The 18,937-nt window shown below is 47.7% G+C and overlaps 1 protein-coding gene across 3 annotated transcripts; it reads left to right on the top strand.

Annotated features, from left to right (window-relative positions):
• The first annotated feature begins 13,418 nt into the window (after positions 1 to 13,418).
• On the top strand, positions 13,419 to 17,124 carry LOC120651043 (GDP-mannose 3,5-epimerase 1-like). 3 transcript variants are annotated; one of them, XM_039928375.1, is made up of 8 exons: positions 13,482 to 13,552; positions 13,855 to 14,225; positions 14,890 to 15,306; positions 15,711 to 15,804; positions 15,894 to 16,023; positions 16,123 to 16,255; positions 16,359 to 16,566; positions 16,684 to 17,124. In XM_039928375.1, the coding sequence occupies exons 3-8, from the start codon at positions 14,891 to 14,893 to the stop codon at positions 16,843 to 16,845; spliced, it is 1,143 nt and encodes a 380-aa protein (XP_039784309.1). In that variant the 5' UTR covers positions 13,482 to 13,552; positions 13,855 to 14,225; position 14,890; the 3' UTR covers positions 16,846 to 17,124. The 3 variants fall into 3 exon arrangements, with proteins under 3 accessions (XP_039784308.1, XP_039784310.1, XP_039784309.1); XM_039928374.1 differs by lacking the exon at positions 13,855 to 14,225 and having other exon boundaries at positions 13,419 to 13,552; XM_039928376.1 differs by having other exon boundaries at positions 13,475 to 13,552; positions 13,855 to 15,306.
• Positions 17,125 to 18,937: the final 1,813 nt, after the last annotated feature.

The raw sequence follows: 18,937 nt of genomic DNA, 5'->3' as shown, positions 1-18,937 counted from the left end.
GAAAAAAAATCCAACACATCTCTATATACGATTCATGGATCAAAAGAGGGCACAACATCGTGCCACATCATCAAGAAAAATCGTGGCAGTCGATCCAGCAACCAATGGTCGGCGGCCGGCCGCGGCTGGACGAGCCCATCCTCCCCGCGGCCCGCTCCTCGCGGCCGCTGGCCAAGGCCACCCCCGGCGGCTAAAGCTCCTCGCAGCGCCGCTCCGCCCCTCTTCCCGCGCTCCTGCCGCGGCCGCCGCTCCGCCGCGCCCTGGACGCCCCGCCGCGGGATCTGGGTGGCGCGCTCGAGCAGAGGCCCCGACGCGAAGACGGCACCCGACTTGCGCGCGCCATCACCGGGTCCCGACGCCGCCGCGCGCCTCCGCCTCCGCCTCCGCGGCCCACCTCGCCGCGCCGCCGGGATCCGCCGGGGAGGACCGATCTGGAGCTCCGGCCATGGAGCCTCCGCCTCGCCGCCGAAGGGAGGTGGCAGGGGAGCCCGTCCGCCTACGCGTGCGTTGCAGGCCTCCACGGCCGTCGCCGCCGCAGGCCCCGCAGAGGAGGCCGCTGCCGTTGTGGCCCCGCGCGGAGGAAGCCGTGGAGGGAAGGAGGCCGGCCCGCCGCCGCTGCGGAGCTCGAGCTCCAGCCAGGCGGCCGCATCGAATCAAGGGAGAAGCCGCGCCCGCCGCGCCACTACTTGGGTTGCCGTCGTGGCCCAGGCGGTGCTCGCTGTCGCCCGGGGATAGAGGAAGGGGCCGGTGAAGTGGGGGGCGCTAGATGGCGGAGCTCTGCGGACGAGGGGGAAGAGCGCGGCCGTCACGGGGAGCAAGGGTGCGGCCGGCACTGAAGTTCCGCCACGCGCTCCGGAGCTCCCCCGCGGCCGAGCTCACCGGCCTCCTGTTCATTGGGCTTGCACGCGCCAAGATGCACCCCACTTTGACCGGCTAACAGGCGCTCGCCGCTTCGTCGTGCTCGCCCGTCGCCCGTCGCCCGACGAATCCAGCGCCTCCGACCGCGGGCACAACACAGCATGGGGCACAGACGCTGTTCAGCGGCGAGTCCATCGCGTTCATGGTGGTCGGCGGCAACAGAAGGCCTTGCAATTAATGGCGCCACGCAAGCGAGGCAGCGGCAAGGAGCATGCCGACATGCGGCCAGCCGGCGGTGAAGCGCCTCGACCACCACGGCGTGCACATGCGGTAGCCGCCGTAGCGGTGAGGAGATTGAGCAGTACTATTGCCCGAGCCTGTGCTTGCTGTTTGTTGTTTGGAAATTTGTCCACAGCACTATGTGAAAATGTGATTTTGTACAACACACATCGTCAAATTCAATTTAGTATCCAGCACATTGTGAAAGAGTGTTTTGGTCTGCTACACACCACACTGAATAAATTAAATATTTTGCAGCTCAAAGGACATAAAAAGACCACTTTACCCTTTGGATCCACCTGTCATCTGCATCTCCTTCCTCCCTCCCTCCCTCCCTCCCTCGGTCCCTCCCCTTCCACCGCGCCATATCGTCCTCGCGCGGCCGCACCACCCTGTGCCCCGCCCGCGGCGGTCTTGCACCGGTCTGCGCCGCCACGGGCCACCTCTCCGAGCGCAACCTCGGGCCACCTCGGGGTGCAGGAACACCTCGCTTTCCCGGCCATGATCCGACCACTCACCCTCCTAGGCCACTAACCCATTTAAACCAAGCAAGCAGCCACTAGCTAGCTTCAAACCGCATCAACGACACACACAACAGCTCCAGGAATCAAGCGCGAACAAAGCTCCATGGATTCGTGGCCGCAGCAGCTAGCTCCGTGCAGATCCTGTCCATGGCCGTCGGCAGCGTGGGCGGTGGTCTCGGGGCGTCGGCCGCCGCCGCCGCAGGGACGGAGACGGCGACGGCCATCGAGGACCTCCCCGCGGACATCCTGGCGCTCGTGCTCCGCCGCCTCGACAGCGCGTCGCTGGCCGCTGTCGGGTGCGCGTGCTCCGGCCTGCGCTCTGCCTCGACATGTGGCCCTCCGTCCGCGTCGTTGCGTCGTTCTGCGGCGGCGGGCACCGGGCGCTGTTCGCCGACGCCTTCCTGTTCCCGGCGGTGGCAGGGCACGGGGCGGGGCGGCCGTGGGAGGATGACATGGCACGGTGGAAGGGGAGGGACCGAGGGAGGGAAGAAGGAGATACATATGACAGGTGGGTCCAAGGGTAAAGTGGTTTTTTTTCATCATTTGAGCTGCAAAATGTTTAGTTTATTCAGTGTGGTGTGCAGCAGCCTAAAGCACTCTTTCACGGTGTGCTGGATACTAAATCGAATTTGACGATGTGTGCTGTACAAAATCATATTTTCATAGTGTGTTGTGGACAAATTTCCCTTTTTTGTTTGGCTTAGGCCATCGTATGATTGAAGCTCTATTACCAAATTCCATCTCTCTTGCCGATCACATCGAATGTGTGATGAAGGTGCACGTGTACCACCTGACCTTAGGCACGTGATCTGCATATACTCAAATCGATTTCAGTTTTCCTTTTTGTTATGAGTAGTTTCATGCATATTAGCTGTTTGATGAAATAGCGAAAAGTATCTGACTTGCATTATCTTTAGCAGACTTTGCTTGAATTCCAATTTTCATGAAAACTATATTTACTACAATAGATTCTAACTACAACGATAGCCTTTTTAATTAAGAAAAGATCAACTGTTATATTGTTCTGAAAAAAACATGAATGTTGATGTACCAGATGCTGCCCTGATATGCAAATTGAGTGAGACCAAGTATATTAGTATCATTGGAGCAGTACATTACACTGATAAACTGATATTTATGGAATATCCTATATTACTCATTTAAGTTTCTTCAAAGCAATTGTGAATTGAACAGTGCATCTAAATCATTTAACCTCCTTTATTGTTATTATGTTTCTCTAGGAGCAATTGCAATTCACAATTTAAAGATAACTATGGATCATGGTGGATAGCTCAAACCTACAGCAACACAAGGGATCTGCACTTCTACAGGAAATAAATATCAACTCTTTGTTCAACAGTTTACAGCTACGGTTATGATCTGCAACCAACATTTGTAACTGAACATGGCCAACGACTGGTCACGGGATTTCGCTGGCACCTTGCTTACTAGCTTTGATATGCTTTCCTTCCTCTTTTATGAGCACAAATGATAACCTTTGAAGGTTCAATTTATATGATCCACAACTTTGTATTAAATATGTAACTTTATCAAGGTATCATGTACTATTTGCATACACTCAGAATCCATGAATCACATAAATATAATACTATATCCCAAATGTGTATAGCTTTGTTCAAAAATAATCTGAATTCACATCCAAAAAGTGAAATGGTATTGTGATGCTTATTGTTTTGTCACCGCATAACACTGGCTCTCCTCACCAGAGGGAGCGGCAAAGTCGCGCTAGGTTTCTAGTGGAGCACGATACACAGAACAAGCGCCCCCCATGGAACTCACCGGTCACCACTACACTTCTCCGCGGGCACCAACACCCCCATCTCCTTCGCCAGGCACCCCGCACGTGGCGCGGCGCTCCAACAGTCGCATCTCGCGTCTAGATCTTGATGCCCTCGCCACCGTTCCACCCCACCATAGCAGCGGCAAGTGTCGGGCGGGGGCCGAGCCGCCTCCGTGGCGGCGCGAGGAGATTGGCAGATCCCGATGGTGGCGGAGCGAGGATCTCGCAGACTCCCGCTATGGCCGCGTGGTGGAATCAGGTGAGAGATTCTGAAGGAGCGAGAATGAGAAAGGGGAAGACAGGAAGGGTTGCGAGAGAGAGCGGCCTTGTTTGGCACGTTCCCAAAAAAAATTCTCGCATGTATGGATTATTAAATGAAGTCTATTTATAAAATTTTTTTAGAAATGAGTGTAACTTTTCGCAACGAATCTAATGATGGTAATTAATCAATGATTTGCTACAGTAATGCTATAGTAACCATCCTCTAATCACGCGGTCAAAGGTCTCATTAAATTTCTATCGTGAAGTAGCACAAGATTGTAGAGTTAATTTTGCAAACTGTCTTCATTTAATACCATTAATTAGTGGTCAAAATTCTCTAGTACTTCCTCTATATATGAAATAGATGACGTTTATGACAGCGATATGGTCTTCAAAGTATAACTTTGACTGCTTATTTTTATAAAAATATTTGTTGAAAAGTGATATATATATATAAGTATTTTTTAAGACAAATCTATTCATATAATTTCAATTTTTCAAACTCAATAACTTAAAAGTTATTCATAATTTATATTTCCAATATTTGATTCAAATCTTGTTCAAAACATCATCTATTTTCTATACGGAGGGTTCCAACCAGAGCCGTGTGAGCAATTAATTAATTTTCTATGGGGCCCGCGCACATGAAAGGGAAAGAAGGACACGTTGTCGAGTCGATTGTTTGTTGGAAATGTAGCGATCGATTGTTGAATTGGATTAGCGTTCAACCAGTCAATCAATTATATTAGAGTGCTGGCGCACAGTTCATTGAGATCAGACGGCCCATCGCATAGCTGAAAACAAGCCCATGCCAGCCCAGCTGGCAGGGGAGAGAGGCCCGCCCATTTCTCCTGTTTCTTTTTTTCACTTTATTTACTCTTCTGCTAGTAGTGGCGAGAGTTATAGTACGGTTATCAAAACTAGAAATTTGATAACATCGGTGAAGGAGTCATGGTGATAACATCTGTCACCTATGAAACTCCCCCTCCTCTCTCCTTATTAATAATTTTGTCATATCAGCAAATTTGCCGATGTGGTATGATATGATATTTTTACTAAATTATTTTTAGAGAAACTCCGGTGGGGAAGCTGTCGGTGAGAACAATTTATTGTAAGGTGTGACAAACCGCAAGCACAATAACAACTGCTAGCACAGCACCACACAAAGAGCATCAAAAGATTACACCCAACGTTGCAAGCACGATGCCACAAACCTATCAAACCTCTCCATATATCCAGCGAGGTGAGCAGGGGCGGATCCACATGGGGGCTACGGGGGATTAAGCCTCCTACCTCCCTAATACCCATAGATACCCCCCTAAACCCCCCTTTATTATTTGGACGAAACAATGAAGAGGAAGAGGAGAGAAATAAGAAGAGAAGATGAGAAAGAAGAAGAAGAAAGTGAATGTGACAGACCCGCCAAGATAAAATGCTTAATTAAGCGTAACCGCCATTATTTGAACACATCAGACGCATTAGCTTAATTAAGTGTAACTCGACAGGCTGTTTCCAACCCACAGGCCGATCGAAACACACTAGAAGTCTCGCATGAATGCGAGCACAGAAGGTACCAGTATAATAAAATCTTACAAAAATAGTAAATAATATCAAGACTTTTACAAAACTGCTTTAAATTTAAACTTTACAAAAAAAAAGATAGCAGCGGAGAAGAATCTAAATTACAGAGCATTTTTACTAGAGAATAAATGAAACAAACTAAATAAGTCGAGGACTACCGAGACGTGAAGACAATGCGCCACATCGAGCCCACCGATGTGAAACCTAGTTAGCTCCTATACCTGAAATAGGGTAAAAAACAAACCCTGATCAACTAATACTTAGCAAGACTTACTCGACCAGTGGGTATAACTTAGCCCACCTACCTAGACATGCAAGGCCTTTGGCTGGTGGCTTATTCTGCAGAAAACAGCAACTAAAGTAATTCCTAAATTTCCATATTTTAGCTCTAGTTTCTATATAAATTTACTCTAATCTAATATTTGCACGAATCAACTATATCAAACATGGTGGTGCAATCAATAATAATTCAATGCTATCATCATCATAGATATATAAATATACTCATTATCCCATCATAATACTACGATGCGACGCAGTGATCAAGGTGCTCATATCCGAGAGCGACTGACGGTGAATCGATTCGATTTAACCTTGCAAGGTGGACCTAACCAACACGGCACATATTTGCCCCATCGGACTATACAAGCCAATCATTCCCCTCCCCGCCTCGAACTACAGGACCACCCCACCAGCGTATAGTCAGCCGAGCTCAACGAGAGACCACCAAAAGTAAATACATGCATCCGAATTCTCCGCAACTACTCGACTCGCCCTAAGGGGTGGGAAGGAGTCATGTACTTTCGAAGTGAGGCAGTACTCGGCTTACCGGTTTCGACTACCTCCTACTCCTGGCATGTGGTTAGTACAGTTCAAACATGATCAGCAGGGCCGACAACGCCTCGGTCCTTAACCGACACAGGCGGAACTACACCTCTCCCGTCCGGTCTCAGATTCTATTCTTTCTTTCATTCCAAGACTTCCATCCCAAGATGAGTAACTCATATATGGAAACATAAAAATATCCTATATCTCGCGAGTAACAAAAAATTACTCGACTTCTACCGAGCCCTATTTAGCATAGTATTTCTATTGTCCTATACATACTAGTATAACTCAATGAAACCTAGGGTTCATGCAACTAGGGTTTCAAACAACTTCTAAACATAATGCACAAGTAATAAATACATATCTAGGTGTCATAATTTAAATTAATAGGATGTGCACCGAGGCTTGTCTGGGGTAACACTAAGTCAGTGTTAACGCTATTAAGGCCTTGGGCCCTTCCGACCTTGGGCCGGGTCTTTGGTTGCTTCGGCGAGTCCTTTCATCTTCTGGCGATATCCGTCGAACACCGTCTTGTGGGTCGACTCCAACACCGCGTGCTTCACGTCCACACGTGTACCTCTAGCTCACCTAAATGGGGTGCAATAATGCATATGCATGAATATATATGAAATGACAATTAATGCACATGCATATGACACAAATTAGTGCAGCTAAAATTCCCTACTTACAAAAGAATCATACTCAAAAAATGAACTAGTTGGCGGACTGTCCGCTATGCAGCAGCGGAGTGTCCGCAACTCAAACTTGCCGACCTAACAGACCTACCAACGTCTCTGGATAAACTTACAACTATACGGCGGACGGTCCGCGATCCAGTAGCGGACTGTCCGCAGTACACCTCTGCCAACTCACCAGAACCTACAACGTCTCTGGATGAAATTCAAGCTCTATGGCGGACTGTCCGCTGCAGAGCGGACCGTCCGCAGTTCACTCTGCCAATCCGCCAGAGGCAACGACGTCTCTGGACAAACTTCTAATCTTACCGGCGGACCGTCCGGCCCTCCTTGGCGGACTATCCGCGGTTCATTTACGCGAGACCACCAGAAACACAACGTTTCTGGACAAACTCTAACCTAACTTGCGGACCGTCCGCAGTTCACTTTTGCAGACCCGCCAGAGCCAACGACGTCTCTAGACCCACCCTAATCTTACTGGCGGACTGTCCGCCCCCCTGGGCGGACCGTTCGCGGTTCGCCTCTTTGACACCACGCGACAGGCAGCGGCCGTTCACCGGCGCCGGCGGCGCACAACGGAAGGGGAAAAAAGGCCAGGGAGCACAAGTAACTCACCACGAATCCATTCTTGCGATCGGTTCGGGCGGAGGATGACCGGAGAAGCAGTTCGACGGTGGAGCAAAGCTTCAAGCGGGCTCCAATGGTGACCGGCGGCGCCGGGGGCGATTCCGGTCGGGAGGAGCTGGGCTAGGGGTTGGGGAAGGTAGAGGAGGTGCTGGGGAAGATGCTTGCGCAAGGAATCGAGGTATGGTGGCCGGAGGAGGGAGATCGAAGGAAGGGGGCGACGGCAGAGCGAGCGGACGAGCGGAGCTCGTCTCTTATCGATGGGGAAGGAGGAATGAGGAGATGACGACCGGGCCCACAACCAGATAAATATTTGGGTGTTACTTTGGCGGACCGTCCGCGGCTCCCTAGCGGACCGTCCGCAGTTTCCTGAATGTTACAGTGGACATGATCCCCTCTATATTTTTAGGCTAGATTCGCCACTTGAGGCGAGGTACCTAACGACCGGCCGGACGATGTAATTGAGGCACTCTAGCTATAACTGATGCATGTGTGCGTATCTAGTTCTATACTAGCAACTAACACGTCGTCTGCTGTGCCCCGGCCGCGGCACTATACTGCTTGCACGTCGCGGTCGATCAGTTGCTCCCTCCCTCCCGTCTTGTTTGTTTACTACTCCATCCAAATCTCGAACCAATATATCCGACGTATAATAATGCACGCAGGCCTCAACCTGCTGCTTTCTTCTTCCTCCAATGAAGAATTAACCATTATTCCCTGCAGCCTGCAGTTGCACAGTGCATGATCCCGGCCCGGTGCATGCATGCATGTGCACACACGCGGTGTATGCTTATTAGTACCGTACAAATGGCGAGGTTAGTACAGGTCGGATTAACCGTCTGGCCGCCGGTACTAACTGAGGGTTATTTTAATTAGTATCGGTCGTCGCCTAGAAAAATGGAAAAAATATTGCGAACTCGTAAAGATGTTTTTCTTTTGAAGTAATCAGTGAAGAACAATTTAGTACCGGGCCAAGACATCAACCATTCTGTCGGTGTCATTGACCGGTACTAAATGGCCGCGCCATTTTATTACCGGGCTAAAACACCAACAAGTACTAAAAGTTGACATTTAGTCCCGAATGGAGATATGACATGGTACTAATGGCTTCATGGGGCGTCAAAATTTAGTACCCACTACTACAAAAAAAAACTTAACCGTAATCTTTAAAAACACCCTCGGAGACGGACATAATTTTGAACCGCCTTAGTTAATGACACTCGGTTAATCGCAGACATTAATTCAGGCGGTTATGAAAAACCGTCTCACATAATCGATTAACAGAGGCGGACGCCTTAAATTGTCCGTCTCTGTTAATAGACATTAACCGAGACGGTTGTGTTAACGTAAACGCCTCAGTTAAACATTAATCGAGGCGGGCACGGTATAAGGCCTGCTTCGGATAATATTGGCTCATCTCGAAGCCCAAACAACCCATCTCGGCCCAATATGTCGCTCAGAGTAGGAGTTAGGGTTCCATCTTCATTCCTCTCCTCCCTCTCCCAGCCCCCCTCTCTCTCCATAGCTCCACCCTCGAGCAGCCCCTCCCTCTCCCAGCCGCCCCTCCCTCTCTCCATGGCTCAACTCGCAAGTCGTCCCTCCCTCTTCACAGCAGCAGCGGCAGGCGCGGCGGCCATGGCAGGCAATGGACGCGATGGGCGCGGTGGGCGCCAGAGCAGCCGCGCCACGGCCGCGAGGAGGTCGTTGTGGGACGTCGCTGCCTTCCATAGCGACGCGCGCGAACACGACATGACGGTCCAGCGCATCGCACTTGGCCTTCTCCACCTCCATGGCGCTCTTCCCGTCTTTCTCTCCTTCCATTGCAGCAGCAGCATATGCGCAGCGGACGGACGGTGCAGCGGCGCGACTGTCCGGCAGCGGGCGGCGACGGACGCAGCAACTCAGATAGGTTTGGCGGGCCTGTGATGGGCTCAACAGGCTCTTCTTTTTTATTATTATTTTATTTAATTAACCGAGACGGTTTGCCATCTCGGTTAATTAAATAACCGTCTCGGTAAATAGTTCATTTATCGTGACATGGATTCGAGGCGGTTGCAAAAACGTATCGGTTAATAGGTTTTGCATGTCTCGGTTAATAGATATTATTATTGTAGTACTGACCGGTCCTAAATATGACCGGTACTAAGAGAAAGTATTATGATGGGCGATTCGACTGCCTCGTTAGCTAAAAATCTGAGGTGGAGGAGAGAGAGGATAGGAAAGATTCTCTCACTTAACTTCTCCCGAGCCGCCGACGAAATGCAGGAGAATACATGCTTGTGGGGCTGTCATTATGGCTTTCTGGTCTTCCATTTGCTGTCCCCTCACTGTGAGCTGTGCAGCCCATTAATGACTGCGGGTCAGCTCTCGTGAGCTAGACTGTGAGACGCCGGCGTGCGGGTGAAATCATCATTCTTGCTCTAACAGTCATGGATGGATGGCTAGTTTTCTGATAGTGTAGTATATTTTGGGAATACGTGCTCGTCAACTGTATACGTAGTCGAGGGAGTGCAAGCGTAGCGGGTGACTCCAAAACACTTTACTGCTTGGTCAACCGTAGCGGGTCTTCCAAGTGCGGTGTTTACTACTGGTTGAGTGAGTGCAAGTAAAAGGTACGGTATGAAAGCTCGCGCTCAGTGGAGTGCCGCCATGCAACATAATTGTCGCATCTACTGGTCCCTTCTCTTAAATTATTAATTATTTTATTTTTTTTCTATATTTATAAATTTTACTATACATCTAAATATTTAGATATAAGGAAAATTACCTTCTATACTTCTATACTTGTTTGTAGCTACTCCCACATGTGTATCTCATGATATATGACGTATCTGATCCAACAAAGAGTATGTATGTGAAGTATGCGTTCATACTAGAATATATATGATGATATATATGTTGGGTATGTGATCATGCATGGAGTATATGGACATACTTATTTTATATATTAATAGTGAGGTATAATCATAGTATATTTAAAAAATAGGACTGCTTTTGAAATTTTTCATGTATATATCTTTGAAATATCTTAGAATAAGTATACGAACATACTCAAAGTGATAAATAAGTATGCGGACATACGCACGATGGTATATAGATGATGAGAATAGCTACACACGAGTGTAGAAAAAACTTTTATAAAGTTATGTATCTAAAAACGTTGAAACGACCAATAGTTTAGAACAAACGAGGAAGTACGAGTAAAGCAATAATATGGTATGATGGAGGACGAAGGAATGCTTGGCTTGCTCTTGTCCAGGTCGACGTTTTTATTATATATCCAGCCATTTTCATTGCAAAACGATCGCGGAGCTCATCAGCTCGATCACTTTGTGCTAACGGTACCCCTCGCTCTTTACGTGATATCTCCGCGTTCGCTCCGACAGAAACAAACATACGACACGACCAAGCAAACCGCCTTTACTACCGTTTCTACGTATTTTACTCCGCCTCAGATCAACCCCCCCCCCCCCCCCCCCCCCCCCGGCCCCATGGCCAATTGGCCACGGCCATGGATGCTGGGGTGGGTGCTGGCTGCTGCCTCGGCAGCCGCGGGGAGCGGAGACCTTGACCTCGTCGCGTGGCCGCCGCCTGCCCGAGTAAAATACTACGCGGCGCGGGCCGGGCTCTCGCAATGGCCGCCGCCACTCGCGCACCATTTCACCAACCACCCACGCCACGAGGCCACATCATTCCCTTCCTTTTCCTAGGCTGGCTTGGCCCCGTCCTCTGACCAGCTATCTTAGCCGACGTGCGGCCGCCTACCACCGCGGCAGGTAGGAGCAGCCCCCCTGCTTGTCGTCCTTTCCCCTCACCACCCGCTAGCTGTGTGCGTGTATGTAACGAGCGCCATTCTCATATCTGTCTTCTTCTCACTCGAGTCTCTTTATACCTTCATCATGTTCGTTTCAAAATAAAAAAGTAGAAGAACAAGAGTCACGTGTACCTTAGACCTTATTTGGGTCCCCTTCAGTTAAATTTTAGCTTGCTAAAGTTTGGAGTTTTTTTAGCTAGGTACTCCATCCGTCCTGAAATATAAGCTATTTTGAATTTTTCTAAGTCAAAATATTCTAACTTTGACTAAATTTATAGAAAAGAGTAATACTATTTTGAATGTTAAAAGAGTAATTTTGAATGTGTTAGATGCTAATATTCTTCTTTATAAATTTGATCAAATTTAGACTACTTTGACTTAGTACAAAACAAAATGCCTTACATTTTAGGACAGAGGGAGTAAAATTTAGGTTGCTAAACTTTAGCAGGATTGCTTGATTTCGTGGACTAAACCCTTCTAAATAACTATGCTACCCTTCATTTATTACTGCCAACTCCCACCGCCAGAATAAATATGAGGATATTTTGGACTTCGCTCACTTTTAGCAAGTTTTAGCAACTCTTGGCTGGTTAATGAGTAAAGCTCGTTTTGGGATCCAAATAAACTAAAGTTTAGCAACATTTTAGTTGGACTCGTTTGAATCCAAAGTTGCTAAATTTAGTCAATTAAACTTTAGCAAGGGAATCCAAACATGATATGAAACTCTTTTTGATCTAACTAAAGTTTAGCTACATTTTAGCTGAACCCGTTTGAATCCAAAATTGCTAAATTTAGCTAACTAAGGGACTCTTTGGCTGGGCTCCAGCTCCAGCTCTCGCGGCAGCTCCTGCTGGAGCCCTACCAAACGCTCCGAAGGTGGAGCAGCTCCGCACCAGAGGTTGTGTGAGAGCCTGCAAGAAGGTGGAGCATGCAGAGTTTTTTTAAAAAATCAGCTCCGCCTACTCCAGCTCCAGCTTCACCCTTTTCTGTAAGAGCCGGAGTCATCTCAAATAGGCCCTGTAAACTTTATCAAGGGGATCCAAACATAGTCTTAATACTATAAGGAAAAAAAAGTCTATATCACCCTCTCAACTATGGAGGGTGGACTACATAACCTCCCCAACCTATGAAATGGTCTATATCACCCCCGGAACTTATCAAAACCGGTCAAATTACCCCTAAATCAGCTTTAAAAAATCATAATAAATCATAGAAAAATCATAAAATGAAAAATCCAATTGTGTTGGACTCTAAATGAGTAGATCTACACACTGAACATATAATTGTGTTGAAAAAAAATTCAACACAATTGAGTTTTTCATTTTATGATTTTTCTGTGATTTACTACGATTTTTTCAAAACTGCTTTAGGGGATAATTTGATCGATTTTGAAAAGTTCGAGGGGTGATATAGACTGTTTTATAGGGTGGGGAATTATGTAGTCCACCCTTTCATAGTTGAGAGGGTGATATAGACTTTTCCCATACTATAAGTCAGCAAATTAGGCATTCAATGAAGAATTTGAGACTACCATTTGCAAAGGAACGCAGTCGGAGTAATTGTGTGACTCGCTCGGTCGATGACATTGACACATTGTCAATTTAGTCTTCGAGCAAGCTGCTGCTTGGCTGTATGTGGGTTTCAGGATGCTAGAGCGTTTTCTTAATAACTGTGTGTTTTCGGTTGGCCGTTCAATATGTCGATCGCACAACCATTTTCTTGTAATTTTTCTTTTTATATTTCTCATTTCTTAATGAAATACATGCTCGATCCGAATGTAAAGACAATCTGGCAAACAAGCTGCACCAACGGGCTAGGCGATATTTTTATGCTTTTGTGGAGCAATAATAGAAATATGTTGTTGAAAGGGTATGACTGGCTTTCATGCAAATGTCTGATATGACTAAAAGTTAGTAAGTTAGCGATGTTTGATTTAGAATGAAACTAAAATGATTCATCTTTTGAAACGTTGGCTATAGGTTGTTTCTAGTAGAGGAATGGAATCGCTGCTGAAATCACAGGCAGTGAAAAAGAAATGCTGGCCGAAATGGTCCAAGGTTTTTGCCTTTCTGAAAGGGACAAAAATCCAGTCAAATCTTGGGATATCATCGCTTTTCCTCCCCAAAAGTACAGTAATTCCAATCCTTTGGCCCCCTCCGTCCTCTCTATAAATAAACAGCCTTCGGAGGGGGCGCGAACCCCTCGTGCACTACAGGAGAGATCCTCCCCATCTATCCTCCCCACCCCTCCGCGTCTTCGTCGTCTCCCTCGCCGACAAAGCGCAGAGGTAAACCCGCCGAGATCTCGCCCTGCTATGTTCTTGTTGCGTTTTAGATCGCGCTAGCTCGTCCCGGGCTCCGTTTCGGTGGATTTGGGCCAGCCATTTTGTTTCTCCTTCCTGTCTTCTTGACCGCGCGGGGCGTGACCCCCGGGTCAGGTGGTCGCCGCCGCCTTCATGCACGATGGGGATGAGGTTCTCGGCTTAGTGAATCCACGCGTATAGGTTTTAGCCTCGGTTGTATCGGGAAAAGCTTTATTGGATCATGCAGGATTTTTCCATACCTTCGTAATTAGTTCATTTCGGAGCAGGCTTTGGTGGAATCGGCGGCGAGAACTGGGGGGCGGAATCGAGGTTGCCCCTTAGTTGATCTCCGCGACTCCGCCTATCTTGCTTTGTCAATTCTATACAGTAGCATGGTGCTTGCATATTCTGCAGTGTGAATCCGATGTGTTGGAGCAGGAGGCTCCTTGCTCTGATTGGGGGGTGATGGTTGACTATTCGGTGCGATGGATTGCCGAGATCCACTTCTCATGACCCACCATAGTTTTGATGCATTGGTTGATGTTCTGTTCTTAAAAGACTTCCACTAGAAATTCTAGGTTCTTTCTGTAGCTTGATTTCTGCAGTTTGACCTGTCAGTAACTCAATGCTGTGCTACTGCTACTACTCAACGGTAGAGGTAAAAGTCTTCTTATTTCATCCTTTAAATGACTATGTGTGTGTGATGAGCTCTGTGCTCTGTTTCCTTGTTCTTTTTCATTCGTCAAATGGTTGGAATCACTACTCTTCTACTGACGAGTGAAAGTAAAAGGGCTAGAGTGTCTTCCTCATTATGTGTATTGCACATACTTCATAGCCTCATAATGTCTGGATTTGTTAATGAGCTTTGTGCTCTGCTTTTCTTGTCTTTTTCATACATCTGGTCATGGTTACACTTTAAGCCAACCAGATCTGCAACGGTACTTGTGATAAGAATCTTAACCATCAGGCTATAGATTCCGTAATGCCATATTAGATAATGTTTATTTGCCACTAGCATGCACGACTTGCTGCAAAGATTCCCTCAACCCATGATTGCCTGATAATTTGTTGTTATATTGTTTTTTTATGAAATATACATGACACGTTAATGATCCATTGATGAGCTTGACTTTAACAACAATGTGTATGACACAGCGGTTTGTTGCATATACCTTTTCTGGTTCCACCAACTATTCTCTTCAATCATATAACTTACATTGATACGTTTCTAACCATCAATGTAAAAGATAAGTCGATTAATTCTTATGCATTAATTTAACTGTTCTATTCTGATTGTTGCTTAAAATGCTGTAAAATGGCAGAATGGGGGGCAGCGAGAAGACAGTTACCGCTTATGGTGAGTACACCTATGCTGAGCTGGAGAGGGAGCCCTACTGGCCGAGTGAGAAGTTGAGGATTTCGATTACTGGGGCTGGTGGTTTCATTGGATCCCACATTGCTCGCCGTCTGAAGAGCGAGGGCCATTATATCATTGCTTCTGACTGGAAGAAGAATGAGCACATGACCGAGGACATGTTCTGCCATGAGTTCCACCTGGTTGATCTCAGAGTCATGGACAACTGTCTGAAGGTTACCCAAGGCGTCGACCATGTATTTAATCTTGCTGCTGATATGGGTGGCATGGGGTTCATCCAGTCAAACCACTCTGTCATCATGTACAACAACACCATGATCAGTTTCAACATGCTAGAGGCTGCACGTATCAATGGTGTGAAGAGGTATGACACTCCATTTTCTTATGGGGCTGCAGAATGGCATGGCCTCCTCCATGAATGATATCTTAACGTGCACATCTAATCTAGTGGAGGAAATTCAATTGGAGTTTGCAGTGAACCTAGAACTATGTATAAACATTTCTTATGCACGCTGGGTACAGTTTCAGCTTGCAAATTTTTTTGTTACTATCCAATCCAGATCTGTATGTAGTCAAGCTGATACTGACATTAACCAAAGTGAACTTTAAAAAAAGGAAAAAAAAACAGGGGACTTTGGTGATAGCAGAACTATTTCTGTTTTCTTTCTCTATAAACCACCTGTCTTACTTTCAATTACCATGGCTGAACTACACATGATCTTTTATTCAAGTCATTGACTAAAATCTTGTATCTTTTGGGTCTTTCAGGTTCTTCTACGCCTCCAGTGCATGCATTTACCCTGAATTCAAGCAGCTTGACACAAATGTGAGCCTGAAGGAATCCGATGCCTGGCCTGCTGAGGTGTGTTCATTGAAATACAATGGCATTTCTGTTTTTCTGACACAGTCACTCTCTCAAGTTTATTCATTTTTCGATCCGATACCTTGCAGCCTCAAGATGCCTATGGCTTGGAGAAGCTTGCAACTGAGGAGTTGTGCAAGCACTACACCAAGGACTTTGGCATCGAGTGCCGCATTGGCCGTTTCCACAACATCTACGGTCCCTTCGGTACATGGAAAGGTAAATCCACCGGCTAATCTCAATTTGACTTACAGCAGGGTGCCCCAAATGCTCCTGATGTAATAATTCAATTTGTTTGCAATGTTATCTTGGTAACAGGTGGTCGTGAGAAGGCACCTGCTGCCTTCTGCAGAAAGGCTCAGACATCCACCGAGAGGTTTGAGATGTGGGGCGATGGCCTCCAAACCCGATCCTTCACTTTCATCGACGAATGCGTCGAGGGTGTTCTGAGGTATGGAGCAACTTTTCGTATTGTCCATGATGTGCTAAGGCTGTGTCTGCACTGCACAGAGATGGGGAAGTAAACATGGCACAAAATACAAAATTCTGTCCAGATTGACCAAGTCTGATTTCCGCGAGCCGGTGAACATTGGGAGCGACGAGATGGTGAGCATGAACGAGATGGCTGAGATCGTGCTGAGCTTTGAGGATAGGAAGCTGCCCATCCACCACATCCCTGGTCCAGAGGGTGTCCGCGGGCGCAACTCTGACAACACCCTTATCAAGGAGAAGCTCGGGTGGGCTCCGACAATGAGGCTCAAGGTACCGTCGCCATCTTGCTTGGCAGCGCATTGTGCGTGTGTATCTTTGGCATAGATTGCAAGAAACGATTCCTGATCCTGACTGACAAGGGACCTGTAAATCAAATCGTGCGTGCAGGACGGGCTTCGGTTCACCTACTTCTGGATCAAGGAGCAGATCGAGAAGGAGAAGACCCAGGGCATCGACGTCGCGGCGTACGGGTCCTCCAAGGTGGTGTCGACCCAGGCGCCCGTGCAGCTGGGCTCCCTCCGTGCCGCTGATGGCAAGGAGGGCCTCTGAGTCCCGATCCCATAACTGCATACGGAAGCTGTCGGAGAGTTGTTGGGACGTACAGTAGAGAGTGAGTAAAACAGCAAACATACGGTTTAGCCCCTTTGAGTGGGGTTAGAGACGATCGGTCGTGTTCTATTCGGTATTCACCACTCCATTAGTTTTGGTGTCATCTTGGTAATTGCCTGTGTATTTTGACATTAAGTGTGCTCCTATGCCCGTGATGAACAATAAAATTCCCTGTTTCTATCATGTATGAAGTTACTCGTGAGTGGCATTGGCCTGGAATCTACTGTATGTCAGTATGTGTCATGTAACGACAGTAGGAGGGTTATCAAAATCTCAAGCTATTATCATGCTTGGTGAAAAGTCATGATCCGTTCCCCTTTCAAAGATAATGAACGTTGACTCTGTGATCTCTCTCTTTTTTAGAGGAACAGGAACTCTATGATCTCTCTTGTGCAAGAGCAAGGCACGGATAGACAAAAATCCAAGAATCGCTCATAAAAAAAAAAGAAAATCGATGTTGCAGTAGCCAGTATAGCTAGCTGGCCCTTCTTTTTTTGTTTGGTATGTTCGACGCTGACACCGGGACCATCGGCCACATACGCCCGTGCATGCAGTGGATCTGCGTGCTGATGCGAGTAATATTCCCTGCGCTTCTTTCCGGACGTGTTCGGGTGTGGACCAAAAGAAACGTGCGGCGGCGGGGCGTCGCCGTCGCCGTCAGCGGTCAGCACCGCCGCACGCCGGCGTCCTCGCACGCCGGCCACCGGTTCCGGATGTACACAGGTGTCTCCGGCCCTCCATGCCCAAGATAACTCGGTAGCTGCGTCAGCAAAGATGGCGACGGGAAGGTATACTGAAAACTGGAACCGGAACTTGTCCAGCAGTGGGCCTTGATACGCTCTCTTTTGGCAGGAGCAGACGAGCTGGGCCGGAAGTGGGCCAAACGTGCCGCGCGAGCAGGCCGAAGGCGGGAAGGGCGTTGGGCTAGTTTTCAGCTGTGAGGTCAAGCGGGCCGTGTCGGCTGGCGTGAGGAAGCAGGCCCAAAATGGCAAGCTGGGCTGGTGCTGTGGGTGTGGGTTCGGATTAGATCCAGGTTTGGGCCGGGTCACATATGTTCCGGAAATCTTATACATGTTCCACAAGATTTTTTCTTCCCCATCTTCCAGCGTTTGAGATTCGTACAATCTATCTCATCCGTTGGATTTCCTCCACCATAATCTTCTTCCTCCTTCTCCAGCCCCCTTTCTCACCATGCGCCACTGCCGCCCTTAAACTCACTGCGCCGCCACCCCGCCAGCCGCGTCTCGCGAGCGCCGCGGCCGCCTGTCCGCCGCGCGCGGCTGCCGCTGCCGCGCGCCGCCTCCGCGCGGTGCCGCTGCCGCTGCTGCACTGCTCCCTGCTGTCGTTGCTGATGCCGCTGCTGCGCTGCTCACTGCTGTGCTGCTGCGTGCTGCTGCTGCAGGCTGCTGCGTGCTGCTGCTGTGCCGCACCCGCGCACACCGTCGCTGGAGAAAAAAACTGCCGGAGAAGAAACCTTCAATATTTCTATTTTAGTATTTTCAACATTTTATATTTCCAATCTCAACATTTTGCCTTTACAGTTTCAATATTTTGAAAGCCAAATGTTAAACATATTTAGCAAAATGTTGAGTAAATTTTATTAAAATATTGAACATATTTGCCGCATATAATTGGGTCAAAATGGACTTTAAAAATCAATATCTTATCTATCTTCCGGAAGATAGATAGGAGCCCACATATGTTAGGGTTAGGGCTAAACGTCTTAGTGTCGGTTAAGGGGCAGAATTCCTATCCATCTTCCGAAAAAAATTATTCAATTTATCTTTCATTGTTTGAGATTAGTGCAAACTCCAACCAATGGATGAGATTTATCTGGCAGAAGAGTAGTGCGAAGCGCACACGCTGGATTTGGGATGAAGCTGACACGTGTCACCATATAGGTGGCTGCTGTGCATGGGTGGATGGAGGGACTCCTTTTGGATTTAAAATTTTAATCTCACTTTTCTTTCAAACTATAAATGTGTTTTGAATCCCGTTTGAATCATGATGTCACTGAGAATTTATACAACAG

Source organism: Panicum virgatum, chromosome 9K, assembly GCF_016808335.1.
Source record: "Panicum virgatum strain AP13 chromosome 9K, P.virgatum_v5, whole genome shotgun sequence".
Lineage (NCBI taxonomy): Eukaryota > Viridiplantae > Streptophyta > Magnoliopsida > Poales > Poaceae > Panicum > Panicum virgatum.
This window is presented reverse-complemented; position numbering and strand designations above follow the sequence as displayed.